The sequence below is a fragment of the Oikopleura dioica genome, chromosome PAR (genome assembly GCF_907165135.1).
Source record: "Oikopleura dioica chromosome PAR, OKI2018_I68_1.0, whole genome shotgun sequence".
NCBI classification, from domain to species: domain Eukaryota; kingdom Metazoa; phylum Chordata; class Appendicularia; order Copelata; family Oikopleuridae; genus Oikopleura; species Oikopleura dioica.
In genome coordinates this window covers 15,828,843-15,856,287 of record NC_137293.1, presented here as the reverse complement: position 1 = coordinate 15,856,287, position 27,445 = coordinate 15,828,843, and the positions used below count along the sequence as shown (strand labels likewise).

At 40.4% G+C, this 27,445-nt stretch overlaps 6 protein-coding genes across 6 annotated transcripts; 5 read left to right on the top strand and 1 right to left on the bottom strand.

The window, feature by feature from the left end:
- Positions 1-8: 8 nt before the first annotated feature.
- On the bottom strand, positions 9-2,547 carry LOC145703359 (BBSome complex member BBS2-like). The gene is made up of 6 exons (XM_081780709.1): positions 2,414-2,547; positions 1,348-2,323; positions 1,213-1,304; positions 518-1,167; positions 230-473; positions 9-187 (listed from the first exon to the last, which is right to left on the bottom strand). Exons 1-6 carry the CDS (start codon positions 2,434-2,436, stop codon positions 85-87), a joined length of 2,088 nt encoding a protein of 695 aa, XP_081636835.1. The 5' UTR covers positions 2,437-2,547; the 3' UTR covers positions 9-84.
- Positions 2,548-2,896: 349 nt separating this feature from the next.
- Positions 2,897-4,021, top strand: LOC145705343 (U2 small nuclear ribonucleoprotein A'-like). Its single transcript, XM_081782804.1, has 5 exons — positions 2,897-3,170; positions 3,218-3,358; positions 3,426-3,583; positions 3,624-3,727; positions 3,772-4,021. The coding sequence occupies exons 1-5, from the start codon at positions 2,898-2,900 to the stop codon at positions 3,864-3,866; spliced, it is 771 nt and encodes a 256-aa protein (XP_081638930.1). The 5' UTR covers position 2,897; the 3' UTR covers positions 3,867-4,021.
- Positions 4,022-4,059: 38 nt separating this feature from the next.
- On the top strand, positions 4,060-6,524 carry LOC145705342 (kelch-like protein 3). The gene is made up of 9 exons (XM_081782803.1): positions 4,060-4,270; positions 4,323-4,706; positions 4,749-5,012; positions 5,053-5,175; positions 5,224-5,444; positions 5,506-5,845; positions 5,890-6,011; positions 6,056-6,243; positions 6,289-6,524. The coding sequence occupies exons 1-9, from the start codon at positions 4,138-4,140 to the stop codon at positions 6,407-6,409; spliced, it is 1,896 nt and encodes a 631-aa protein (XP_081638929.1). The 5' UTR covers positions 4,060-4,137; the 3' UTR covers positions 6,410-6,524.
- Positions 6,525-7,104: 580 nt separating this feature from the next.
- On the top strand, positions 7,105-9,869 carry LOC145702974 (uncharacterized). The gene is made up of 9 exons (XM_081780275.1): positions 7,105-7,414; positions 7,665-7,830; positions 8,229-8,380; positions 8,425-8,641; positions 8,684-8,840; positions 8,883-9,215; positions 9,259-9,367; positions 9,415-9,507; positions 9,558-9,869. The coding sequence occupies exons 1-9, from the start codon at positions 7,218-7,220 to the stop codon at positions 9,682-9,684; spliced, it is 1,551 nt and encodes a 516-aa protein (XP_081636401.1). The 5' UTR covers positions 7,105-7,217; the 3' UTR covers positions 9,685-9,869.
- A 6,644-nt stretch (positions 9,870-16,513) lies between these two features.
- Positions 16,514-21,209, top strand: LOC145702108 (uncharacterized). The gene is made up of 4 exons (XM_081779317.1): positions 16,514-16,671; positions 16,727-16,896; positions 16,935-17,211; positions 20,752-21,209. The coding sequence occupies exons 1-4, from the start codon at positions 16,623-16,625 to the stop codon at positions 21,207-21,209; spliced, it is 954 nt and encodes a 317-aa protein (XP_081635443.1). The 5' UTR covers positions 16,514-16,622.
- Positions 21,210-25,245: 4,036 nt separating this feature from the next.
- On the top strand, positions 25,246-27,119 carry LOC145704808 (serine/threonine-protein phosphatase 2A 56 kDa regulatory subunit epsilon isoform-like). Its single transcript, XM_081782278.1, has 10 exons — positions 25,246-25,381; positions 25,424-25,568; positions 25,613-25,750; positions 25,794-25,910; positions 25,952-26,024; positions 26,073-26,248; positions 26,291-26,444; positions 26,558-26,679; positions 26,747-26,890; positions 26,934-27,119. The coding sequence occupies exons 1-10, from the start codon at positions 25,290-25,292 to the stop codon at positions 27,099-27,101; spliced, it is 1,329 nt and encodes a 442-aa protein (XP_081638404.1). The 5' UTR covers positions 25,246-25,289; the 3' UTR covers positions 27,102-27,119.
- The last annotated feature ends 326 nt before the right edge of the window (positions 27,120-27,445 follow it).

Genomic DNA, 27,445 nt, shown 5'->3' with positions numbered 1-27,445 from the left:
GTGTGGAAAAGTGCTAGACAAAAATAAAGGCATTCGTAGAAAAATGAAAATGATTTTAGAAAAATAACTGTACAGAAAAAAAATCTAATTGGCCCCATGTAAGAGCGTTCGAACGATAACTTTGGGCTTCTTTGTTTTCACAGCTTGGCGGCAGACATTGAGTATTTTAACAGGCTCTTTTCCGACCCTAGAAAGACGGCTTATTTAAATTTCTTGGGAAGGTAATCACCTTAGTTTGGATCCACTATCGATGTAATGGTTGAGCTTCTTCAGAATTTTCGTCAAATTGTCTCGATTCGCGTGGCGAACACGTTGCTTGAGCATCAGGTCACTGTCGGCATTCATAATGTTTGACTGGACTTGCTCCATGCTCTTCCAGTCTTCGAGAATTCGCGAGTCTTCCAATCTGACCAAGCTCGACATCAGCCCTTGAGTTATCTCCGCTATGTCAGAGTCAATTCGCACCAGTGAAGCTAAAAAGAGATTTTAGAATTTTCAACAAAGAATCAATTTTTACCTTGAATATCTGCAATTTCCTGAAATAAGCCTTCAATGTCCTTGATTTCCGGAAAGTCGCAGATCGAAGACATATCATTTATTCCAAAATACGATGCGAGCGACTGAACTGCATCTGCCGCCCATTTTACTGTATCTGCGTAGATATACAATCTGTCCCCGGCGAGATGGAAACAGACCTTCTCTCCGCTCGGGCTTTTGAAGCAAAAAGTATCGCTGCTTATCGGCCCTTTATCTTTCTTCAAAAGGAAGTTTTCCTGAAGCCAGAGGAAAAGTCGCTGGGGTCGTTCAGTGAATTGGAATTCGACCTTCCCAATTGGCATTTGCTTCGCCTCGTTGATCATAAAATGCGAGAATATGGGAATTTCGACCATTTCTTCCAAAACATGAAGCGTCTTGGCTCCTGTGTAGCCGACTCCGGCCTTGATTCCGAGAGCTGTGACGCTAGAAACAGACTCGGCCAGATGGACTCGCAACTCTTGCTTCCCGGTTGGATACACTTCAGTTTTCGCCTCGTCGTTGCCGAACAAACCTTCGGAAAGAAAAACGAGGAGGAATATTTTTAGTTCAGAGTCGACGGAAACTTGGAGATACAGGCCATCCGAGGAGTTCGAAAGGTTGACTGATAGTTTCGCAGTTCGTGGAATAATACTAAAATTCGGGGTGAGAAAATAGATCGTTGTTGATCATTTTTACCTCTGCTCGATTCTCTCAGAAACAGAAAGATTCTTTGGCGCATTTTCCACGTGATCGAGTTCTTTTTTCAGTATTTGGCGTCTGTGTTCGATCTTAAAAGAGAATCAGTTTGCGAATTCTGCTTGCGATTTTTACCTTTCTGAGAGCTTCATTTTCATCAACCGCTTTTCGTTTCTTTTTATCAACTTCGGTCGGCGGTAGAAAAACTTCTATCGAACCATTTTGTCCAAACACCAGCAGATCGTCCCCAGAAGTCGAAAAGGAATGGGCAATTACATTTGCAACGGGGCAATCAATTTGCGCCTTGTAGATGATCTCTCCCGTGGCCATCTTTCGCATTTCCCATCGTCCAGATTCCCAGCCGGTCAGAAGACTTTGATTCGGTTTGTAAAAGCATTGACAAGTGGCCGTTGATTTCGATTTTACTCTCCAGAGTCGATTGAGCCTCTGATAAACGCCGATCGTCCCGTTTTCCAGCGCATATGCCATCTGATCTGGCCCAACTTTCGTCAAAAGAACGATTGGCGAAACCTCCGTCCTGGAATCTATCAATTCTTCGTGATCGAAAATCGTTATTTCTTGATCCAGCGTTCCAACAACGATTTGATCGTAAGCCTTTCCAATCAAATCTACGAAGCAAATCGAGTTGACAGCGTCGGAAGAGACGTTCCAATACACCTCGCCACCATTTTTGTCGAAGCCGGTGATGGAACTTTCGCCACCAGTGAGAATCCAGGGCTCTGTCTTTTCGGCTACACAGCCGACAGAAATGGTGCGAATCTCATCCGGCAAGATACGATGGAAAAGCGAGTGATTCTCGTAAATGTCGTATAGTTGAATCGTCGAAGAAGAAGCGATCAATAGGAGCTCGTATTTCGACTCTGGCTTCCAAGGAGCAGAAGCGATCGAAACGATTTCATCCTTGACGTCGATTACTGTCACTGGCTTGTAATAGCTCGTCGTGTTGGCTGCTAACTCGGAGAGATTGTAAACGCATACTTTTCCACCGCGACAGGCTACGGCGATTTGGTCGCGTTTTTCTTCAGGGTTGAATTTTGCAATAACAATGCAGCCAGGAACAACATCCTGTCCAATGGACGTTGATAAATGACTGAAATACAAATATTCAGCAATAAATCCGAATAAATTAAAACATTTTTTTGATAAACTCTTTCAGCGAAATTTTTTATGAGAAACTTACCTTACAAGCCCACTCATCGTCATTATCTCTTCAATTTTCCCTCGGCCATTATTCCTTTTCTCTTATTCTTTCTCTCCTGTTTCTACAAAAACGCGCTTTTTCGCCTGTTCTTGAAAAATTTATCGCCCCGCGATTTTGCGTCAGCGCTTGGCGCGGCCAATCGGGCAGCTCTCACTTTTTTCTCCTCTCGCTCCTTCTTTAGGAAGGTCTAAAATCAATTCTACTTTCTTTCACAGAGAAATCTTCCCTTATCGCGGCATTTTTAACAATTTTAAGTTTTCTGAATGGTCTTAATTTGTAGATTTTTCATTTTTAGTCAATTCTAGAGTGGATTACTGTAATATTCCTATAGAGAGCACTTTATACAAAATTTACTGTAACTCTCATAAAAAGTACCAAAAATTGGACTTTTCGTAAAATAGGAATTTATGCCGTCAGTGTGTTGGATAATTTCCTATAAATTCCACAATCTACCTTTTTCAGAATGGTAAAACTGACCGCAGACGTGATCGCCGAAGCCGCGCAGTTGGTGAATCCCTGCAGAGAGCGCGAACTCAACCTGCGCAGCTACAAGTTCTCCGTCGTCGAGAACCTGGGAGCCACTCTCGACCAGTTCGACACGATCAACATGAACGACAACGACATCAAAAAGCTCGAGAACTTTCCTTACTTCCAGCGACTGAAGATTCTCTACCTCGCCAACAATCGAATCAGAAAGATTTCAGCCGATATTGCTCACAATCTCCCGAATCTGGAGGTGACCCTTCAATGTTTTTTTATCTGATAAGCAACTATTGTTTCTAGGAGCTTGTCTTGACCAATAACGAATTAAAAGATCTTGCTGATATTGATGCCCTGTCGGAACTTACGAAGCTCGAATATCTCTCACTTCTGGGCTGTCCGATGTGTGCAATTACCAACTACAGACTCTACGTTATCTTCAAGGTACAGTTATTTCCATACAGGTTGCCGAGACCCAAATCTTATGACATCTTGTAATAAACGTATTTAGCTGAAACAAGTAAGAGTACTTGACTACCGAAGAGTAAAAAAGGCCGAGCGCGAAGCAGCAAACAAACTGTTCTCTGGAAAGAAGGGAGATAAGCTCTTGAAAGAAATCGCCAATACCTTCGTACCTGGCGGCGAACTGGAGGAGTTGCAGAAGAGAAAGTTTGAAGACACATTTTTCAAGCGCTAAAATGATTTTCAGAGAGAATGAAATGCCTGCTGCGGATAGGGAGAGGATCAAAGAGGCAATTTTGAAAGCAAAGACGTTGGAAGAAGTTGAAATGTTGCAGCAACAGCTCCAAGCTGGTTCGTTTCTTGAAGGAAATACAGGTTCCTACCGTTCTTTTTAGGCATTGTTCCGGGCAAAAAAGCGAAAAAGGCTTCAAATCCTGACGTGGAAGAGGAGGAAGAAGAGGAAGAAGAAGAAGAGAAAATGGAAGAGTAATCATTGTCTCTTGTTAATTGCACTGCCCCTACTCCTCTCTAGGACTCCCTATTCATCACTCAGCTTAGATTAATTGTTTCTTCGATAAAAATATTCTTTCCTCTTGAAAACTGCAAATTGAAAAATAGCGAAAAGTATCTTTGCGCCCTCACCAATTTTGAACAGAGAAATAAATACGATTTTATTTAGAAACAGTTATTTCTGTATGATCGTACCGGTATAAAACGCTCCGAGAAAGCGGTGCAGGCCTTGCTAGCTGCTACTTCCGATCATGTCGCACGAAGAGCCAAGTACAATGGACTCGGCGAAGAATGAAGTCGAAATGGAGAGCTGCAGCGAGAGCATGGCGCCTGGTGCTTGGGCAGGCTCCACCGCCGCCAACGTCAACAAGTTTAAAAATGATGGTAGCTAATTGATAATTTTCACCAGTGCCTAACCGCTAACACCGAATTTCAGCGCATCCAAAGGACGGCTACAGCGTCATGAACGAGTTGCGCAAGCAAGGAAGTCTCTGCGACGTAACACTCGTTGCTGAAGGCCGCCAATTCCCCGTCCACAAGATCATCCTCGTTTCTTCATCGCCCTACTTCCGTGCCATGTTCAACGGCACCATGTCCGAATCCTCTCAAGATGTCGTCAATCTCGCCGGCGTCCAAGCAACAGCACTTCGCCAGCTCATCGAATACATTTATTCAGGTGAGGTCGAAGTGACTGAGGAAAATGTACAGAGCTTGTTGCCTGCGGCTAATTTATTGCAACTGTCTTGGGTCCGCGATTCATGTTGTCGATTTCTTCAATCTCACCTTCATCCTTCAAACTGTCTCGGAATCCGCTCATTTGGTAATTTGCCAAAAAAATATTCAAATTATGATCTCAAATTAGCTGATGTTCATTCTTGTTCTGATTTGCTGCTTGCCTCGACCAATTTTACAGAAGAAAACTTCGCCGAAGTCGTCAAAGGCGACGAATTCTTGAGCCTTTGCGAAGCTGATGTTTGTGCGCTCTTTTCCTCCGATCAGCTGAGCGTAATTTCGGAGGAAAAGGTTTTTGATGCTGCTATGGAATGGGTCCGTTTTGATGTTTTGGAGAGGAAGAAATCTCTTCGGGCGCTACTTGAAAACGTCCGACTTCCTCTTCTTACCAAAGGTTTATTTTCAATGTCGAGTTCTGCGTTATAATCCTTTAGAATTCTTGGTAAGTATAAGCCAGGAGAACGATCTGCTCAAAGATGCCGACAAGGACTGCAAAGATCTCATCATTGAAGCCCTTACTTATCATCTACTGCCTATTGAACTGAAAGCCAAACGAGGTAAGAAAACAAAATTCTCAATTTCGTCTCTATTAACTTTTCTGTTAGGCGGTTCGACAAGAACTCGTCCAAGACTTCCACTAGGCCTTTCAAAAGTACTGATCATCGTTGGCGGACAAGCTCCAAAGGCAATCAAGAAAGTCGAAGCGCACGATTTCAAAAATGAATGTTGGACGCGACTTACTGATATGACCACAAGGCGATGTCGCGCAGGCGTAGCGAATTATAAAGGCTTTATTTGGGCTGTCGGCGGCTTCAACGGCTCACAGGAATGATTTGAACTTTAGGAAGGAATAATTGATAATAAGCCCTTTTCAAAGCGTACTACAGCGCGTGCGAACGGTAGATATATTCGACCCTGTGAAGGGCGAGTGGAATCCAGGTCCACCAATGGACGCAAGGAGATCAACACTCGGAGCTGCAGTTCTCAACAATAATCTTTACGCTGTGGGCGGCTTTGACGGTGCATCTGGGCTCGACACCGCTGAAGTCTACTCTGAGAAGAAAGAGTGTTGGTGTCGTATCGCGGACATGACGACGCGGCGATCATCTGTGGGCGTTGGAGTCGTCGGGTCCTTCCTCTACGCTGTCGGCGGTTACGACGGAGCTCAGCGACAGTGTCTTAGTTCTGTCGAGCGCTACGATCCTGACGCTAACGAGTGGTCAAAAGGTAGGTCATGTGAAATTTCCCATAACGGTATTTCAATAAATTAGTGGCGGACATGACAACAAGAAGATCAGGCGCTGGAGTAGGCGTTGTTGATGGACTCTTGTACGCAGTAGGTGGTCATGACGGTCCTAAAGTCAGAAAGTCTGCAGAAGTTTATAACCCTCAGGTAACTTTCAATTATTTCGTTCATTTCGTTATTTTCTCTTCAAGTGCAATAGCTGGACCCAGATCGCTGACATGCACAATCGTCGTCGCAACGCTGGAGTCGCCGCTGTCAATGGCTTCATTTACGTTGTTGGCGGCGATGATGGAACAACAAATCTCAACACTGTTGAGTTTTACAACCCGCAAACTGACACTTGGGAATGGCTCGAATCGACCATGGAAGTCGAGCGAAGGTTTCAAAAACCCCTTTCGAAAACTCGTTTTTCATCAGTTTTTAGCTATGCTGGTGTAGCTGTTATTGACAACCCTCAAGTTCTCGAGCTGTTTGGCTCTCGTCAGAATCGAAGCATAGAGGCAGAAGCTGACGAGCGAGTTGAGAACGAGCGCTTTGACTTGTAAATTCGCAAAGTTAGTACGCTTTTATACCAATTTTATTCAAATTTCATTCAAAAACTTTCCTTGGCTGTAAATCACTGTCAAACATTCAATAAAATATTTATAAAAATCCAAATAATCATCAATAAGAGAATCACAGCTCTCTTATGATTTAATACTGGCTCTCATTTCATCAATATACACTTATAAATAAGCTTATTTTTTAATTCACTCCGGTAAGCATACCAATAAAGCTGTAAAAACTTATTCTCTTGGTCAGAACTGGTTCGTATCGACGCCACTCCCACAACCTGTGGGCAACAACTACTTTTATAATACATTTATATTGCAGCTATGAACAATGAACGGAGCATTCTTCTGATTTAATAATTGTGACTTAGTATTTACCTGATAAAATGAGCAGATCTAGCTCAAGAGATAGCGGAGAACTTACAGGAATTGGTTTAGAGAACAACTTTTTTTTGTCGCCAAGGATGAAATTTAGCGCGGTAGAATTTCAAAGAAGCATTTATGTTAAATGTACGTATGCAGAATGGGAACGTAGTAAAAATTATGTTTACAATTGTTCGTATAAAACCGGAATGGGTTAGTTTATCGAGATATGAATCGGAAAGAAAATCAGAGTAGACAGATGACTGAGATTTACAGTTGTAAACAGAGTCAGAGATTTTGAAAATGAGAAGTTTGCCAGAAAACATCAACCAAGAATTCTAGTTGAGCCTTGGATCAAGTTCACAATTTTCGCCTGAGGCTCAGGGCAGACTTGTGCAAGTGAACTCAAATCAACCCTCCAAGGTGTTGCATCATCACAATGAACTCGAATAGACATTTCATTTTCCAAAAGGCATCAAAAATGTTTCGCTTTAAATACCAGTCCCTCAATGATTCGATTGATGAGTTTCTAAACCACGAAACAGAGTCAAGAGTCAGTTTCCTGGACTCCAATGAGGGGAAGGTTGGATACTCGACGTTTGATTTTGAAGAGAGAAAGAAATTCAGAGAAGCAAGGTAAGAACTATCTGTCCAAAACGCCCTTCTAGAATATCAAAAAATTATTTTTATGATTTTTATCAGAAGTTCGTTCATGTTAGTTTGTTTTGAACAAATTGGCGATGAGTTCGAGTAGTCTAAAATTTCGGAGGGACAGTAAAGGAGGCGGCTGTTCCAATTCTTCGCTTGCGTCTAAACGCTACAAAGAATCATCATCTGACACTGAAATTCAAGCAACTGATCGCAAACTTTCAAAATGTTTTTGTAGACAGACTGTTACAAAAACCGATGGTCTCACAATCACTGGCGCCATTTTCTTCATCATCGGGGAAATGGCTGGTTCCGGAATTCTTGCTTTGCCAAAAGCATTTTCCAATGCAGGGTGGATTGGAATACCAATGCTGATAGTATGCTGTGCGATTGCGGGTTTTGAGGTATGAGATTGATAGACTTTTATTACATTGATTGTCCGGTAAAGTCGTTAATTTCAAAACCAGATTCTTTTAGCTTTTTTTCTTTTAAGTAGAATCTGATTGTTGTTATCAAAAGACATCATCAGGACATCAATGATATGATACTGCTTTGTGGTTTAGTTCCCAAGATTCATTCTCATAGGCAGATTATTTAGTTCTACTAGACAAGAATGGCCTGATGCCCGCTCAACTGCGGTCAGGTTTTACAACTAAATCTGGTGTCATAAATAACATTAGTGAAGACAATACGGAACCGTTCACATAAAACTTTTTCAATGTTCTCTTCTCTCAAGACATTCTTCAAATTTTTTTATTATAAACATATATTCAATGATTTATCTATCTTATCTTGATTTAAGGGAGTAAAACTGGGAAAAGCATGGCAATATATTCTTTACAAATTTCCTGAACTTCGTGAAGTACGAGATCCCTACCCAGTGATAGCAAGGGAGAGTATGGGACCGACGATGGAGAAAGTTGTTAAAGTTACTGTCTACATAACGCTTTTCAGGTATTTGATGTCTTCCATGATTTTTCATTTCATCATTATTTCAGCGTTACATTGGTGCTCCTTATTTTGAGCGCGGACAATGTCTACAACTTCATTGCATTCTTTACCGAGTCGCCGGCGATTCCTTTCTGTGGAATAATCTTAATCATTGGATTCTTGCTTGCACCTTTTGGCTTCTTCTCAACTCCATCAGATATGCCTTGGGTGGCGTACACCGCTTCAGCGACAACCTTCATTGCGTGCATTTTCATCGTTACACAAGTATGCCAAGCTTTTTGGACCTTTATCTACAGTTGAATTCAGACGGCCGAGGAGGGAAAGGATCATGAATGGAATACGACGTACTTAGAAAACCACAGTGACGAGTGCTCTCCTCCTGAGCCAGTTTTTATGACCCCGTGCGTAAGCTCTGTGGCCAGCGCTTTCGGAAAAATCCTCTTTTGCTATGGTGGCATGTCTGGTATTTTTTCCAATACTTTGCTTTTCTCTGAACCATGATTAGTGTTCCCTACTATCCAGACAGACATGAAACGCCCTCAGAAATTTTCGACAGTTGTGATTGTCTCTCTCACTTCCATCGTCCTCATGATGCTGCCTGTATCAATCGCTGGATACGCCGTGTACGGCAGTGATGTTGAAAACAACATTCTTGATCAGCTTGACGGGCACTCCTGGATGACACAAGTCGCCAACGTACTCATTACTCTTCATTTATTATTCGCCTTCGCCATCGTCCAGAATCCACTTCATCAAGGTGCTGAAGCGGCGCTTGGACTTGATCCCGAAAATCAAAAGAAAAAATGCATCGCTGTTAGATTGACAATCATGGGAATCGGTAGGACAAGAGTAGAGATTCCTGCTTTTATGGTGAATTCTAGTGATCTTCTCGGCTCTGCTTGTTCCCGATTTTGGTGTCATCCTTGATTTGGTTGGATCGACAACTGTGACATTAAACACCTTTATTTTCCCTTCGCTTTTCTATATGAGGTAAGATTACCTTTGTAATCATCTGTCCATCGTTATGTTTCTTCTAGTTTGGTAAGGAAATATAAAGGAGAGTTGAAGGTCAGCAATCATGCAGATGCTGAGACGGTTTCCATCGGAAAAGCAGAATACGCTCTCCACATGTAAGCTGCGCGAAACCAGATTTAACTGGATTTAACTTACTTTTTATTAGAATCATTATGGTTATCGGAGTGATTGGCGGAGTCATATCGGCGAATAAGGCCGTCCTTTCTGGCTTTGAAATGAAGCCACCCTGCTTCAAGAACTTCTTCATTAGTCCAGGTCATGTGTCGCACTAGCCTGGACGACAAGACGATTTTGAATGCTCTGCCTGGTTATGTAAATGTGACTGCTTTGCGTGCGAAAGATGTTCTAGGTTTTTTTTTCTATTCTGTTCAAAGTTTGCGGTCGGGCTGACCATCAGACTACAACCCTTATCTTGCTAGTAGTTGTGGATCTGATCAAGGTGTCTATATTTAAATAAATAAAATTTGAAAAAACTCCTTTCGTGTATTTTTTTCTGTGAAATGAGTGTTCATTTCCGCTAGAGGCTTCGTCCTTTCAAAAAGATTTTTCTTTCGATAATTGAGAGAAGTGCATGACAAGTGCAATATGGATAACTTGTGCAGAGAATGCAATAAAGTAACGGTCCACAAATGCAGGAGAAGAAGACAGAGTAAAAGGCGCATTCCATCAGTCCGCTCTTCGATTCCGCCTGAGCTCGAATCCCTGATAACCGAGCTCATAAATGATGAAGTAAAATACGTGCAAATGCTGAAAGACTTTCTCCACATGGAAGATGTCTATCGAATGGACGTACCCTTCAGCCAAAGAAACAATTTACTCTTCGAAAGCCCCTCATTTTTGATGCCAATTTACAAGCTTCACCAGAATTATCTCCTTCCTCTTCTTCGGACTGTCCAAACATGTGACCAGGTAGACCAATTTCAGGAGAAAAAGTCCCGATTTCGTTGTCGTTTAGTATGAAAGACTTGCCTTTGGGAATCTTTTCTATGCACTTGAGCTTTCTTCCACGGCTTACACTTCATACAGGCGATTTATTGCAGAGGCTTCAAAAAGAAGATCTCATGTTAAAGAGCTTTTGAGACAAGGAGATGCTCCCGGCTTCTCAAAAACGCAGCTAGAGAGCTACAAAGAGTTCCACAGACAAGTGCAAAGACGACTCGTTGACTATACCGATTTCGCTCATCATTATTTCAAACTCATTCCTGCCGGCCATCCGGATAAATTGAAATCGGCACTTGCATTTCTTGACTTGCTTCGGCTGAAAAATTCAACAAACTTGCAGTCGATTTTGCAAAATTCCGGCGGCGGGTCTTTAGGAAAGGAAAATCTTTCTTCGACTTTTAAAATTTTTTTCAGTAATAAAAATTTGGTAGTGAGGAAAGTTAAGATTTTTAAAAGAAGGCTATGACGACAATTTGAATGATAAATATCTATCAAGCTTCAGGACTCTTTTTCTATCGGAAAAAATTAATGAAAAATCATTTTTGCAAATTGAACAGGAAAAGCGATAATTTACATCAATTTACCTTTGAACCCGAGAATGTAAATTGCCCAGTAAAAGTCGACTGATTCTAACGAAGGCTGCCTGCTCAAAGACCTATTGCTCGCAGCTCACGATGTTACTGAAAGCCTTCTCGATCTTTGTTTTATAAAGCGGCACATTCCAGATCTCGATCCGAGAATACGATCGACTCTTTTTGGTCAATCAAAGACGCATGAAACTGCTGTCGAAGAACTTGCTGTTCTGTTTCGATGCTGGCTTGAGCCTTCTATAAGAGCTTGTGGAGTCCTCAAGCTTTCATTTTGCGGGGTCAAGGAGATTGCAGAGAACTTGAGGGAACTTCTACGTGAACCGGGGTCATCGTTTTTCAGAGTATCACTTTATCGATTTGAATATATTGAAGAAAATATTGCGCAAAGGTAAGATTACTCAAGGTTTACACTTTGCGGAGTAATAAAATTCCACTTCAGTCAAGGAAGTGGTGACTTTCAAAATCTTATGCTAAGATGGCATAAGTTTAACTCAATTTTTACAAATTGTGTAGTAATAAAATTCCACTGAGGAAGTAACTGTATGTCCTATCTATAGATTTCTTTTTTCAAAATATTGCGCTAAGGCATCATAAGAAATGTGACACTTTTTTTGCTAATAAAATTCCACCGAGGAAGTGGTCGCATATGCGGATTACTTTTTCCCAATAACACTTGAATTAAGAACGAAGCTTATTGAGAAATTGAATGACTTTCTGAGCAAATTTGACGAGAATATTGACCACTTATTCGGATGTTTTCTTCGTCTTTCCGAGAACATCGACAAAAATGATCCGCTAAAGCTCTCAACTTTCAATTCTGTTGTCGATCTTTTGGAAACTTTCTCTCGCTTCAAAGCTTTTAAATTCAACAACCAAGATATCGTTGAAATCGATGTCTTTGGCAATGTCCATTTGGAAGATAGAAGAGACAATCTTTACGAAAGAATCGACGATTTCGGATTTTTGCGGCGGGAAAAAAGCAAACTCCGAGATTTCATTGAAGAAATTGCATTCAAGCCAGCATCAGGCGATATTTACATCAAAAGACGATCTCACTGTGAAAAACTTTGCAAGGAAATTTTGGCGACCGAAAAGAAGTACATCTCCGATTTGACAGAAATCTGCAAATTGAAAAGAAAGTTCGAAAAGCATCGGAAAATGACGAACTCGCATGAAACAAGAATTCTCTTCGGGGCGCCTGGATCCTTGGAAAGAATTCTACTCCTCCATGATGGCATTGTTGAACCACTAATGAAAATCGCCGTCTCTCAGATTGATACAAATGGATTCGTCATGGGCCGATTATTTTCAGTGCTGAAACCAGATGAGTACGTCTTTTCAATTTACGAAGATTTTTTCAAACAGGTACGCCAAAACGTTTCTTTCTTTGTTGATTTCGGGAATCGTTCAGCAAAATGACCGGTCAAAAATCATCGAAAGACTTCTCGACGAAGTTCGTGAAGATGATGGCTTTTCGAAGCAGAATCTGATGACTTTGAATTCGAAAATTATCGTTTTGATGCAACGGCTCACTCGCTACGATCTCTTATTCCGCGACTATCTCAAATGTCTTCCCGAAGATCACTTCGATCACGAAGAGGCAGAAGAAGCGCTAGAGAAGATCAGAAAAATGGTCAAGAAAATCAACGAGTTAGTTCGAGTAGAGCAACATCACGAGCACAAAAAGATCTTGATCGAAAAGTACGGGCATATACTGGCGCCGAACAAGAATAAAGTTCAAGAAATAATGCGCTGGGAGCTCTACAAATACGGAAAGGTCGACTGCCCGAGCATAAATAAGACCAACGTCGACTTGATTATAATACAGCCGCGAAATCATCGCGATTCTGGGGACTTTTTCACTAGAACTTCTTCCAACGAAGTCCCCGACGAAGATCTGATCGTTTTCCTCGGAGAAGCGACTCGAAAACACCAAAAAACTCATCTCTCTCTTCCTGGAACATGCATTTTAAGAGCTTCGGTCAAACCTTCGTCACTGAAATACGAAAAGTCCGATTTCCCGAAAGTTTTGATTGGGAAGCCATACACAAGTCAAAACTTCGGAAAGATCGAAGTCTTCGATCACACGAATTGCGAACGCAAAGGTTTTCGAATAAGATCTAAGGAGATTTGTCTTGACCTCGTTGCGAGCGATTATAATGACTGGATTCGTGTTTTTGAGTCTGAGCTCTTTCTCGAAAAAATATCACATGAAAATGGTTTTTATATGAAGAAACTATCCCTTTAGGAAGATTTTCTACTTCTTGATAAACCATGAATGAGACGTAGCAAATTCCGGAATCGTCGGAAAAGTTGCCCCACGAGCTGTGTGGCCATGTACCGTTTCGAAATGCTGGGCTTGTGGGGAGAAAAGCGAATCGTTCGCAGTTTGTGATTGCTGTGGAGGATCTCAATGTCACAAATGTCCTCTGATCGAAGTCACGAGGCTTGTCTTCGAGACTGAAAAAATACCAACATGATTTGCGCCTCTTGTAGTGAAAAAATTAAAGCATTTGAGGTGATTGGAATGGCGACTCTTCAAAAGGCCCAGGAAATTGATCAGAAAGAGCGCGTCTTTTTGAACGATATGAAAATAATGATCGAAATGAGGCTCTCTCAATTTACATCAAACATGACTACATAATGCCCTACGACGAGATGTTTGAGCGAGCAGAGTGCTGTGGCATAGTTCCAGTAAGAATATCGTCTCCATCGACCAACAAACTTCATCTTTCATCCTTCAAATTCTCCAAGGCAGGTTTTCTTTTTTGGCTTATCTGATCTAAAAATTAAGAGATGGATTGCTTTACTAGACTACACAAACGACGGGATCAACTCTTTCTGGGCAGTTTTAATTCGAAATTCGCCGGGCGATCATCCTAAATTCGACGTTTTTGTGAGCGAAATCCGGCCAGAGACGGAATTCAAGCAAGAGAAAAGCTCCAAGGAATTTTCCTACTGTAGTCCTCAGCATAGAGGTTTCCGAATTTTTTTATGCCGGCTACTTTACTATCTATATTTAGTGACCTTCTATCTGGAATCTCACTCTGAGCAGCAGATATGGTGTGACGGTTTCAGACGGTATTTTAACAGTGCTCGGCAACCTGAGTAGAAAACCTGAGTCAGGTTCTGGAAGCGTTAAAATGAAAAGCCGCGTAGCGGCTGTTTTTTAGAAACGAAGCCGCAAAGCGGCTTCCCCACGAATTTAAAGAAAATTTATAAGGTTTATTTGTGAAGCCGCTCTGCGGCTTTGTTTCTAAAAAAAAAGCCGCTACGCGGCTTTTCATTTTAGGTCTTCCAGAGCCTGACTCAGGTTTTCAGCTCAGGTTGCCGAGCCCAGTTTTTTTAACAGGTGAGAAAGAGTCTTATCTTTTTCTAGCGCCTATCAGAAAGCATCAAAAAGGAGACAGAAGCGGACAACAACGACAACATCTCATCCTGAATTCGAGTCCGAGTGCTCCTCCGGACGAAACTCCAATAGAAATTCTTTGATTATTTGAAATTTTGAATAGTAAATGTTGTATTTATTTACAGTTTAAATGAAGATAGGCGAGTTTAATATTACTGCAGTGCTTTTTTGTTAATACGTCTGGAAGATTATTTAGCAGTTCCTAAGATGATTGTATAAAGCATGAGACCCAGTATGGTGAGAAAGCACAGCATAAACATGGACCACATGGCTGGGTCGGAAGCAGGAGCCCAACCTGATTTCCGCGAACGCGAGATTTGAGAACCAAAGGACCGTGTCAGCGAGAGGCGCGCATTGTCCATCCCAAAGTTCGTCTCGATCGGACTTTGGTCCGTGATCTCTTCCATCTCTAGCGCAGCACAGTCGTTATTTTCTCCCTGAAACCAGCGTTTAGTTTGGTAAGAAGCTCGAGCTCGTTCAGCAGGTTGTTTTAGTCGGTAAATGCCTTTTGTCATAAGGAGGCAGCTCTCTATTATTCTTTGGAGCAGAGCGCTCAAACGACGGTGAATTTTTAAGAGCCCTTTCGTTTACAAAAAGGTGACTCACTCACTGGAGCAATTAAACAAATTCGCAATTGAGAAAACAACAGTTAAAATAAATGCATCAAAGTCTCTTCGAAGTTCGAACTCATTTTAAAAGGGTTCTTTAGTCGTATTTAGTACCTGGTTTCTGCGTCCATGTCGAATGGTTAAAGCTTAGACCTTCGGTCAGTTCTGAGAAAGTTCTTCACCTTGAATCTCTATCTTTTAAGAGCTTAATGGTAGCCTACGAGTGTTGTTGGCGGTCGATGGAGATTTAGAATTCAAAATAGAACACCTGGCTCGGCCGCGGGCGATGCGTTACTTTTTTTGCTCCGGAGGGATATTGTAAATAGACTGATCACTGATAAGTTATCAGTTGTTCATATACTTAGCCTTTGACTGCATTAACCGACTATTACGATTTGTTAATGATGACCTTGAACTAGATCTCCCTGTCTGACCCGAATATTGAGTCAAAGATGACAACAGCTTTCTTCAAGCGCGCAGACATATTGAAATTCTAAATAAACATGACTATTTTTTAAAAAAGTTTTCAGGAAAATATAATTCCAGACAGAAAGCCTCAAGTATGATGGGGAATTTCTACGCTAGTTTGATGTTGTAATAGAGCAAACGAAAATTGCAGATTGTGTACTGAGACTCGCCCAATGAGTTAATATTTCTTGCAGAAACTTACTACCAAATAATTCTAGTCCAGAAATTTTCAAGGCTCTCACTTCTTGGACATTCAACATTATATTTGAAAAATGAAAGTTTCTTCGCATCCAAAAGAATTGACAAGAGAAGCCGTTGAAAATTGGCTGGAAGATTTTAAAAAGAAATTGAAAAGAACGACGAGCAGGGATGATTTAGATAGGCTGATTTTGTCGATCGAGAGAAGAGATTTTATATATGATTATAACGGTGGCTGGGAGGCGGTTATTTTTAAAAATGGAGAAGGATACACATCAGAAAAATGGGCGATAACTTCATTTCAAAAAATGATCCTCGACGAAAATCCGGTACTCGAAGGAAGGAAGATTAAGCGGTCAGAACTGAAAGAAGAAACTGGTGAATGGATTCTCGATCAATGTCTTGGGCAAAAAGTTATTTCTTCTGGGGGAGAAGCGATTGTTTTCGAAGAGAAATTCCATGAATTGGAAGTTGCTGTTCGAGTTCAGGCTTTTGACTCGGCGCTTTTTGCGAAGAAAGAGACGTTGGACTTTGAGATTCATCTTTCGAAAGGTATTACCTAGTAAGATTCTTACTTCAACAAATTGTAAGTCATTATGAATTTTGATTTTTAAATTCAAGATTACGAGATCGCTGAAAACGACAAAAAAGGCGACGCTCAAGTTATCCCTTTTCATCCAAACGTCATCAAAAACTTCGGCAACATCGAAATTTTCTCGAGCAAAGACGAAAAAAGAGAGGACTGCCTTGGATGGATAACGATTATGGAAAAATGTGACTCCGATTTGAGAAACAGACTGAAAAAGGAAGATTTGAATTTAGAAGAGAGAAAGAAAATTGCGATTGGAGTGAAAGAGGGAGAAGAGTATTTGCGGAGCATTGGAATTTTGCATCAAGATCAGAAGCCTGAAAACATTTTATTAAAAAATAAAGAATGTAAATGGATCGATTTCGGGACAATTTATGAAAAAACTGGAAGGAAGAGCTACCGAAGAATGGGCTTCACGAGGAAAGGGAGCAAATATAGAAATTTTAGATATTTATGTAAGTTTTGAATTGAAGTTTTTTGATAATTATTACCTCGTCTATCTTTTCTAAGATGCTGGATCTGCTGCATTCTCAAACAGTTTGCAAGTTTGTGGAGAAGTTGGAAACGGATTAGGATCACCACTCCACGTTTTGATTCTTTGTGATTGGGAAACAGCGTGGAGCCTTCTTTTCAAACCGATCGAAGAAGACGAAAGAGAGAAAATTAAAGAAGAACTAAAGGTAAGAGCTTCTTTTTTCTGATGAAAAAATATTTCAAGGAATGTCATGCTGAGTGGCTCCCAATCTACCCTCCCTTATCCGAAAAAATTGAAAACTTGTCAAAAATAATTTCTCTTAAAAACGTGGCTCCTGACTTTTGCCTGGACGATCCAAATTTGACAAAATCTTCGGCAATGGCAAATCTCAAGCAAAAACTGACAAGACAGATTAATTTCGACTTCAAAAATGTGACAAAAAATGTTTTAAATCAAAAAGAAAGCGATCTTTGTGTTCCCATTTCTGTTTCCGTTCTTTTGAGATGGGTAGGCCTCGGACGTAAAAATATCGATTTTCACCATCGGAGCTTCGTATGAGGACGAGAGTAGGCTCATTCGAAAGCTCTTAAAGAGAACTTTCTTGACGGCAAATAAAAAAATTGGACCCTGTCTCCCTGTTTCAAGTTATTTCGTAAAAATGTTTTTCGACTTTATCTTTAACGGCAGATTACCCAAAACTGGGAGAGAGGGTCCAATTTTTTCATTTGCTCATAAGAAAGCCCTCTCCAAGAGCTTTCGAATGAGCCTATTCTCAATCCCATACGATGCTCCGATGATGGTGATGGATTTTTACGTCCGAGGCCTAGAGATGGGCAATCAAAAATGTTTGGAAAGTTGATGATTGGAAAATGAAATATTATTTTTCTCTCGAAAAGATCTTCATTCAATTAACAATGATAGTCTGTCCACGCAGTTTGGCTGGCTTCAATCTTAACCCTAAAAAAGAAGAACAAGAATTTCAAACAAACAAAATTGAATTGCTTCTCAGAAGAATGAAATTCAGAACTTATTTGAATGAAAGTGGATGGGATATTATCAGATATGGCACCTTCATAGAAGCGAACTTCGATTTTGAAAAGGGTTTTTAAAATAGCCAAATTCTGCATTTAACATTTTTTAGTCGATTAGTGGGCATTTCAAGGAAAAGGGACATTTCAAGAAAGCGGACATTTCAAGAAAAAGAGACATTTCAAGCAAAAAATATAATTCTTGAAATGTCCACTTTCTTGAAATGTCTGTTTTGATTGAAATGTCCTCTTTTCTTGAAATGTCTTTTTAGATTGAAATGGCCCTTTTTCTTGAAATGTACTTTTTATTTTTTCTAATTTTAATTGTTGCACATACTCAAACTAATAATATCTGACCCCCTACTCAGAACAAAAATTAAAATTTTTGAAAAACATAAAGATTCAAGCAATTGATATATTCATGATCTCTGATGTTTCCTTAAATATAAAGTAGCAATGATGGGATGATATTCCCTAAATTTGCACTAAAAGATTTAAACAATTAAGGGAAAAACATTCAGTCAACTGGTCCTAAAACGATCAAAAATTTTTGTCGAGTTTATTTTCTGCGGTACCAGCTAGAAGCACCATATTATGGTTGAATCTTCCAGATGCGCATCTTTTTCTACAGTTTTCCCTCAATTGCTACTAATGCATTCTTTTCTACGGTAATAACTGAGTCTTAGGGACCGTAGAAATCAGCCCACCGTCGAAGGTGGGCACCAACCAAGGTCGGAACATAAATTTAGGTCTTCTTGAAATATTAGGTTCAGGTTAAGGGTTAGGGTCAGAGTTGCAAATTTGCGAAGCGGAGCTGAGGCTTAGCTTAGCTTAGCTACTGGAAAAAATTATTTGGTCAGCTCCGCTTTGCTCAGCTACGGCGATGAAAATTTTGTCCAGCTCCGCTACGCTCAGCTACGGCTGGAAGACATTTGGCCAGCTAGTTTCGCTCAGCTACGGTGGAAAAAAAATTGGTAAGCTCCGAAACGCTCAGCTACGGCGAAGAAAATTTTGCCCAGCTCCGCTACGCTCAGCTACGGAGAAAAATTTTTTGATCTGCTCAGCTCCGCTTAGCTAAATGTTCAGGTCGGCTCCGCTATCTCAGCTTCGAGAAATTTTTGACAAATTTGCAACTCTGGTTAGGGTTAGGGTTGATAATTTTTTATCTAGAAAGAGCGTTTCATATAAATTTGAATGAATAAGCTTGCCGAAAAGTTTACCCCAAATTTTGATTTCCATTTCGGCACTTTGCATTCATACAAAAATGATTTTTATTTCGGCATCTTGGTTCAGGTTCTGGATGATGCTCGGCTGGGCTCGGCAACCTGAGTACAGAGTCAGGCTCAGGGTAAGGGTTCGAAAATTATTTCTCGAAATTCACTCAGGAACTCAGGTCAGGGTTTTTCACTCAGTCAGGTACTCAGGAAAACAGGCCTGCTCAGACTCAGGTACTCAGGTTAGAGTCAGGGGCCTGACTCAGGGTAAACACTGGATTTTTTTCGACCAAATTCACAGGCTAGGGTGGTCGATTTTCCCCAAAGCAAGCCTCATAAACTCTGGACTTGTGAATGCCAGAGTACCCCATAATAGCTTTTAATAGAGATCTATCTTAGATCTCCTGAATTACAGAAGCTTTTTCCGTAATCCCAAGGAAAAATCTACTTCCGGCGGCTTCAAAGTTGACATCTCGGCTAAAATCGCGAAAATAGCCCATCTTCAGGGCTCCAAAACTCCAAAGTTTGCATAATGGTCTTATCAACTCTTACTCTTTTTAGGTTTCTTAGACCCTAATCTTAAAATTTACAGAAGCTTTTTTTTATTTGATAACTTTTTCTTAGGAATTTTTTTCAATAAACCAAGGGTTAGCTAACCAAGGTACCTATATTTGACTATTCATTCCTATAAATTGCTTTCCGGGCATAGCCCAGACGCCCTCAGCCGTATCCTAAATGAATGTGCTGAATGTAAGCTTTCCAAAAATGTATCATATGCAGCTATTGTAAAGTGTTAAAATTTCATAATATTGGGTTCACTTTCAAAATACACTAATTTTCTGCACTTTTAGTCGCAATTTCCCGGAGATCGAGTTGAGATAGCGAAGATCGCTTTCAATCTGACAATTCTGTTATCAGAAAATCGCCCTGATGATGGAAAATCAGTGTAATTTGACCCCCTGGCGTTGTAAATTGAGCATTTTTAGTACTTTTATACAGTAACTCAGGCCCTGTGTGAGCAACTTAGGCCTGTCCTTAAACTCAGGTCAGGGTCAGGCTCAGGGTTTTTTCTCGAGTCTCGATTTTACTCAGGCACACAGGTCAGGGCCTGTGTACTCAGTACTCAGGGGCCTGACTCAGGGTTTTTCTCAGGTCAGGTTGCCGAGCCCAGATGCTCGGGTTTGACCTATAAACTAGCCTCCAGAGGGCAGTAAAGGGGATGTGTCATATATGACACATTGTGGTCGGTGGGGGTAATTCCCGTTTGTGGTCGTAAGGTTAGATAATGATTCCCTTTCTTTCCTGAAAAAGGCTTGAAAATGGAAATACTTTTCGGCAAGGTGCCGAAAAGGAAATCAGAAAATAATCATCGACCTTTTCGGCATTTTTGTCTACTACCTTTTCACACACATCCTCAATCAAAATTAACTTTACTTTGAATCTGAGAGAAAGTTTTTTGACGGATTCTATGCCTGCCTTACTTGCAATGAAGGTTTTGAATCATCAAAAAGCAAATTTGAAATATTTAATGGAAAATATTTTTTTTCAAAATTTTAAAATTTTTGATCTGAGTGGGGGGAAAGCAGTTTTCATTTTGCATCACCGCAACAATAAAATTGATGAAATCAAATGGGGACATTTCAAGAAAAAGAGACATTTCAATCGAAATAGACATTTCAAGTAAAGCAGACATTTCAAGAGCAACGGACATTTCAAGGAAAGCGGACATTTCAATAGTTTCTTGAAATGACCACTTTCTTGAAATGTCCGTTATCTTGAAATGTCTACTTTTCTTGAAATGTCCACTAATCTTTTTAGTCCTCCTACATCCCAACTTTTCATTCTCCCGCCCCTTAACCGTCACCGGCGCCTACCTTAATCCCGACGGCTCAATATTTTTCCACCAAATGGTTCTCGATCGAATCGAAAACTCCGAATTCATTCTCCAAAACACGCTCATCGACCTTTCCGGCTCTCAAATCAGAATTCCTCTTTTTCGCGAGTTCTACGCTTCTGACGAAATGATGAAGGAATGCTACAATTGCTACAAAGATTTCGTTTATTACGGAGAGAACAACGAGTTTCTCGCTTTAGTCAACGAGAATTTCAATATGAAAAAAGAAAGATGGTATCTCCTGCCTCAAGCCTATTCAATTACTCTTACTCCAACTCAAGAAGTTTCAGAAACATCTGAGAGTAAGGGCAGAAAACGATCTTGTTACGAAGATTCCAGCAAAACGAAGCGAAAGTTCACAAATGCAAGACAAAACCCCTAACATTTCCCTACATCCTATTAATCTGTATCATTGTTTGAAAAAATGGTGAGCGCGAGCCACGAGCGAGCGCGAGCGAGTGAGCTAGCGCTCATGCTCACTCACTCATGTGATTTCGAGAACCCTATGCTCGCACTCGCTCACTCACCATAAAATTCAAAGGTCCCTGCTTGCGCTCACTCGCGCTCGCTCAACTCATCACACAGAGTCATTAAATAGTTATAAATTTATCTGGATATTATCTTTCAGCCACGTTAGAGTAGTCATTATTGACTAATTATAGTTAAAAGTCATTCAAATATAAAAGTACAAGAATTTTTAAGAAAAACACTCAATCAAAACGTTGTTTAAAAGCTGTGAGTGAGCGCGAGCGAGCGAGTGAGCGCTCATGCTCGCTCACTCATAGAAAAATTACGGTAGCTGCGCTCGCGCTAGCTTGCTCACGAAAAAAAATCAAAAGGGTCTACTCGCGCTCGCTCACTCATGTTAAAAATCTGGTGGCCTCTGCTCGCGCTCACTCGCTCACGAGAGTTTTGGCCATTTTTTCAAACACTGATCTGTATATTAATCTGTAATCCTGACCCGTCGTTGTTGTAGAAAAATGCCATTGACGCATTGAATAAAAATCATCTTTAATTTTGTTTTTCGATATTTCTCAAACGCAAAATCCGCAGAAACTAATAACAGGAACTTGAGCCTAAATAGTGTCTCTTATGACTGATTGATTGACTTAAAAGTATGTTTGACGTCTGTTCGCTTCGTTAATAAAAAATACAAGAATATCCTTATTGAGTATTTTTCAAACATGTTTTGTTTCATTTAAATTTATCCTCTGAGGCTTTGTTCTTTGTCTTTAATTTGACCGTACTTACCGACTATTATATTCATGACTTTGGACAACATCTTCCTTTCAAACCGTTTTCTTTCCCTTTTCCTTGAGCAAATAGCCTTTCATATTTAGCCGACCATGATTACGTGAATAGCTCAAATAAAGAGAGAGACCGCTGCTAGAAAAAATGGGAGAAGAAAATTATGAACAGCTATCCATCGATAGAATCAATAAGATTCTAATGTCTGCAAGATTCGCTTCGTGTAGTTACGAGTCTGTAGAAAGTTTGAAGCAATTACAAAAAGAGGTTGAACAAGAAAAACTTGGCCATCGACCGCACAACGATAGTTTCATTAGAAACGAGCAAAAAATGCTTTTTCGAAGATTCGAAAACATAAAATTTAAGGTTGAAGGCTTTTATTGTTTGATAATTTACTAAATTTCAGCATATTCGGGACGATGACACAAGTGCAGACGCAATAATTTTCCTCGCCACAGAGAAAGACATCCGCGACCTTGGATCGAATCAGAAACCAAAAACTTTCATCGTTATCGGAGTCGCTGGAACTTATGAACTTGGCGACGTTGCTCAAGATCTGAAAGTCTTCCAGACGAATTTTGAAGACACGGACGCAAAAGTTCATAGCGGATTTTACGCTCAATTCAAAGCACTAAAAGTCAGAGTCGAGTCAATTCTTCAAATAATCTTGAAGGACAATTCGGTGGATGAAATAATCATAACCGGTCACTCTCTTGGTGGCGCTGTTTCTGCAATGTTTGGCGCTTCCTTGCCGACAAAGTTTGAGGGACAAAATTTTCGAGTTGTCACTTTTGGTTGCCCTAAACCAGGGAATTCGAAATTCCAAGAATTTTTTCAAAGAAGGTTTTTTTTTTTGCTTTTCTTTTTTTTAATTATTTAATTTATTCTTGAATTTCTAGGATCAAGGAGCATCTGAGAGTCAGAGTAACTAAAGATCCCATAACGAAAGTTCCACCGCTATTCTACTGGTTTAGGATCGGTTCAGTCGTCACGTTTTTGTGAATTTATATAAAACTCGCACTGAACACTAAACAGACATACGTGCGAAAACGACTCTGCCGAGGATTTTCCAATAACTGATGACAGCATTTTCTCGATTCCAACTCATTCCTGCGTAAACTACATCGACGAGCTCAAGAAAATCAAAGGCGGTGTAACGAGGCGAAAGTTCAGATTTGCAAGACGAAACGCGAAACATTTCACTGCGTTCCATGAAATGTCCGCATTGGAACGAATCCGATGATCTAAGAAGCAGAGTAAAATCTTTATCTGAAATCCTGACATGTCGTAGATGTAGAAATAAATCATTGAGCTTTTCAATAATGAATCTTTATTGCAGCGTTTTGAATTTTTGCTTGTAATTAACAAAGAAGAACTTAATTTTCCGGCAGATTTACATGCTTTGCCATATCTATGAGATAGTTCTAGAATACATTTGAATCTATGTATTTTTTCACTTTATGGTTTTTAAAAAGGAATCAACGATGAGTACGTGGGAAGTCGTCTACACGCACCAAACTCAAAAAATACAAGTGAAACGCTGGTCAGATGGATATGTTAACTGTAAGAAAAGTCCCTTGAGACATCATGATCATCAATTTTTCAGTTCCTGCGGAAGGAAATCGAGCAGCATTGTACACACTTCAGTGCAAAAAGATCTACACATTTTTCACGCCAAAGGATCTTATTCCAAGGGAAGATCTTGAAATAAACGTCGGAGGATACGATGTCATTTTCAACGAAAGAGTCGACACTCCTGAGCCCATTGTCAAGATTGAACTCAAAACAGGTAGGCTTTATTTTCGCTTCAACAAGAGAAATGTTTATAGAACCAAATGTGCCTGTTCAAAGACCTCAAACTGCAGTACCAAGTCGACCAACATTCAGTGCTTCTAGCACTACTTTTAGACAACCAGTTTCAACTCCTACTTCATCTATGATAAAAACTGAACCGGAATCGACAGGATGTCGTAGGCCAGTCTTCAAAGTGCCATCTAAGAAAGTTTTCCGACCACCGTGGGCAAATTCCGCTACAAAACCGAGTTCTTTCCATTCGAGCGATTCATTCACCGAGACGAGACATGATGAAGACGACCGGCCGCTGAGTGAGCTTCTTTCGCAGGAGCCGGCTTTTTGAATTTCTTAAAATAAAGATTTCAATTTCCATCTAGTTTCTTAGCCGGCGTCAAGACAAAAACAGAGCGCGCTGAGGACGAGTCCTCCCTCAACTTTACCTTCACCAGCGAGATCCCTTCTCAAACTCCCCTTCGATGCTCAACAACTTTCTCGCAAGAGAATCCATTCGATTTTACTCAAGCACGCTCAGAAAATGAGTCAGAAAGTATGTCAACTGTTTATTCAACGTCTTCATCTGCTGATGTCAAAACTCTTCAAATGGAAATGTCTACACATGCTCCTAGAAAGGAATCTCTAGCAAATGTGGAGCGTAGACCATCATCTGGCAAGAATAAAGCTTATAGTTTCCACAAAAGTCACTCATGAACATTTCTATATAAATTTCCATTTATATGAATGATAAGTATAAAACCACAGAATCATTCAATAAAATATTCAGCTTGAAAAAAAGATCCTCTTCGTCCAAATGTTTTAAAGCCATCTTTAAATCTCACGCAGTCAAAAGTTAAAAGAACGCAACCAAAAGGTGTTCAAGAACCGGTTAAAATATCCGAGACGCCAGCAACAAAACCGAAAAGAAAATACGTTCGTAAAAATAATGGACCAAGAAAACGGACGATTAAAACTGAGCCTGGTGTGCCGATAAAACGTAAGTAGGAGGGTTGAAAGTGAGATATTATCGAAATGCTAGCGAAAAAGCAAGTTATTATCGACACGATCGACTTGCTGAGCAGCAGCAGCGAAGAGGAGGAGGAAGATTTTACCATCAAAGGAATTCATGCTGGATCGTACAGTCAGCACAGCTTCACCCTTCTTGATGAATAAACACTTCATTGTACTGCAACTTTTTTATAAAATAAAATGTTATTTTTTGAAAAAAAATGGCACAATTCTTCTTTGATTGATTTGATGGAATTATCACGATCTGGCAAAAGTAGGGATTATTATGATAAATTCCAGGAAATGGGGTATTTTCTCTAGAACATGTTTTTCGCAGAAGACCGCGAAAAATGAAAACATCAGTGTCGCTCAGTTTGAAAGTGCGCAGGTAAAGTGCAGCAGAAGCGCATACACCGAAATGCGGAAGAGTAGGGGAGCTCCAAGAGGAAGTAAAAAGGCACCTGGACCAGCTGGCCCAAGACTCCCTGGTGGAAGACTCCCTCTACTCAGGTAAGTGACTAAGACGAGCTTCAGTCACTCAGGATTTTTTAGAGATGCAAAAGAATCAGATCAAGCTGACTTGATGCTTCGCAAGCTCGAAATATGCTCGAAGATTTACTCATTCGATGGGTACGTTAACATGGAGGAAGAAAGGCAAAAAAAGAATAAAACAGAGACGCTTCATGAGTTACGAGAGGTAAGCAATCCACTAAATGTCCCATTTTTTAATTTGAACTTTAGGCTGTTCAAACGATTCCCCAGCTATTGCGCGAGCCTGTTATCAAGAATATGATGACGATGATAGAAATCAATGTCTTTCGTCCATTGCCGAGGCCTGTTCCTGGAGTCGGGGGCGAAAATGATGACGATACTTTCCACGTAAGTCTTCTTTCCATCTTTCGTGTTGCTATATGAATTTAAGGATCCACAGTATGAACATGTTAGCCTCGTCCACGACTTGTTTGTGAATTTCCTTGAAAGCCAAGCATTCCATCCAAACACGATGAAGAAATACGTAGACGCCTCGTTTATCACACAGGTAATTCATGAATAAGGTAACATGACTAAGAATGATTCTAGCTCCTTGGCTTGCTGAATTCACATGATGAACGCGAGCGAGAAATTGTTAAGACTGTTCTTCATCGAATTTATGGTACGTTTACTGTTAGTAACTCAAATTGATTGATTCTCATTTTGCTAGGTAAATTTTTGGGGCTTCGAGGCTTCATCAGGAAATCCATCAACAATATTTTCCTCGAATTCGCGTACGAAGACGATTCGTTCAACGGCGTTGGCGAGTTACTGGAAATCCTCGGATCGATCATTAACGGCTTCGCAGTGCCGATCAAAGCTGAGCATAAATTATTTTTGTCGAAGGTAAGTCCCTGTTCTCCTCCTTGATTTCAGTAGAATTTTCAGGTTTTGATCCCATTACACAAATCGCCTCGGTATACTTCATTTCAACCTCATTTGTCGTATTGTATCGTTCAATTTGTCGAGAAAGAATCTGCATCGACAATGCTCGTCGTCGGATCAATGCTCAGAGTTTGGCCCATCACAAATACTAGCAAAGGTAAGCGTCTTTATTTGGTGGAAACCGGCTTGGAAAGGTAACGATCCGGATCCTTCTGAGCCTATTATATAGACTAATTCTATATTATCTATTCATAATCCATTCATATTTAGAAATAATGTTCCTTTCGGAAATCGAAGAGATCCTTGACGTTTGTGAGCCACATGAGTTTCTTAACATCTGCGAGCCTCTTTTCCAAAGATTAGCTCTGTGTATGAAGAGTCAGCATTTCCAGGTTCGTATTCACATTTCCGAATTCATATATGTCAACTTATGACCGCCCCGATTTTCACCATATTTAGGTCGCGGAGCGCGCTCTTTACTACTGGAACAACGAATACGTCGTAAGCTTAATCGAGGAAAACATTCGAATGGTGATGCCAATTGTTTTTATGTCACTGTATGAAGCGGCAAAGACACACTGGAGTGCAACCATCGTCATGCTTGTAAGTAAAAAGCACTACAAGTTGATTCTAACGAATTTTGAAGGTCTGCAATGTTCTAAAAACAATGATGGAAATGGACCAAGAGCTCTTCGATAACCTGGCGCAAATGCTCATGGACGACAAGAACGAGCCGATGAACGCGCAGCAGACAGTGCTGGACGCAATGAACCGAGCTGAAACAATGAACAACTTGAGTAACCCTCCCATGTAACCACATACAGTCTTGTCTGATTCCTGTACATATTATTATTTTTATTATTTTTAATTTTTATACATTGTAAATAGAATATTTTTATAGAAAACCTAAAATGATCTTTGTTTGATTTATCGTGTCTTTAGCCCATAATTTTCATCAGCAAGCATAGTAATACACGAATTAATATCAAATTAGCCGTGAAATGGGCGAGCTGCAAATGCTCTTGTGCGCTTATTTAAGAATATGAAGCGCCACCATTTGCTAAAATAATTGTCGAAAAATGCCTTGTCTTCGGGCGTGTTTTTTCCAGGTGGCGCTCCAAGTAAAGGCGCTCTGGCTCTTGGTCAGAGGCGCAATTA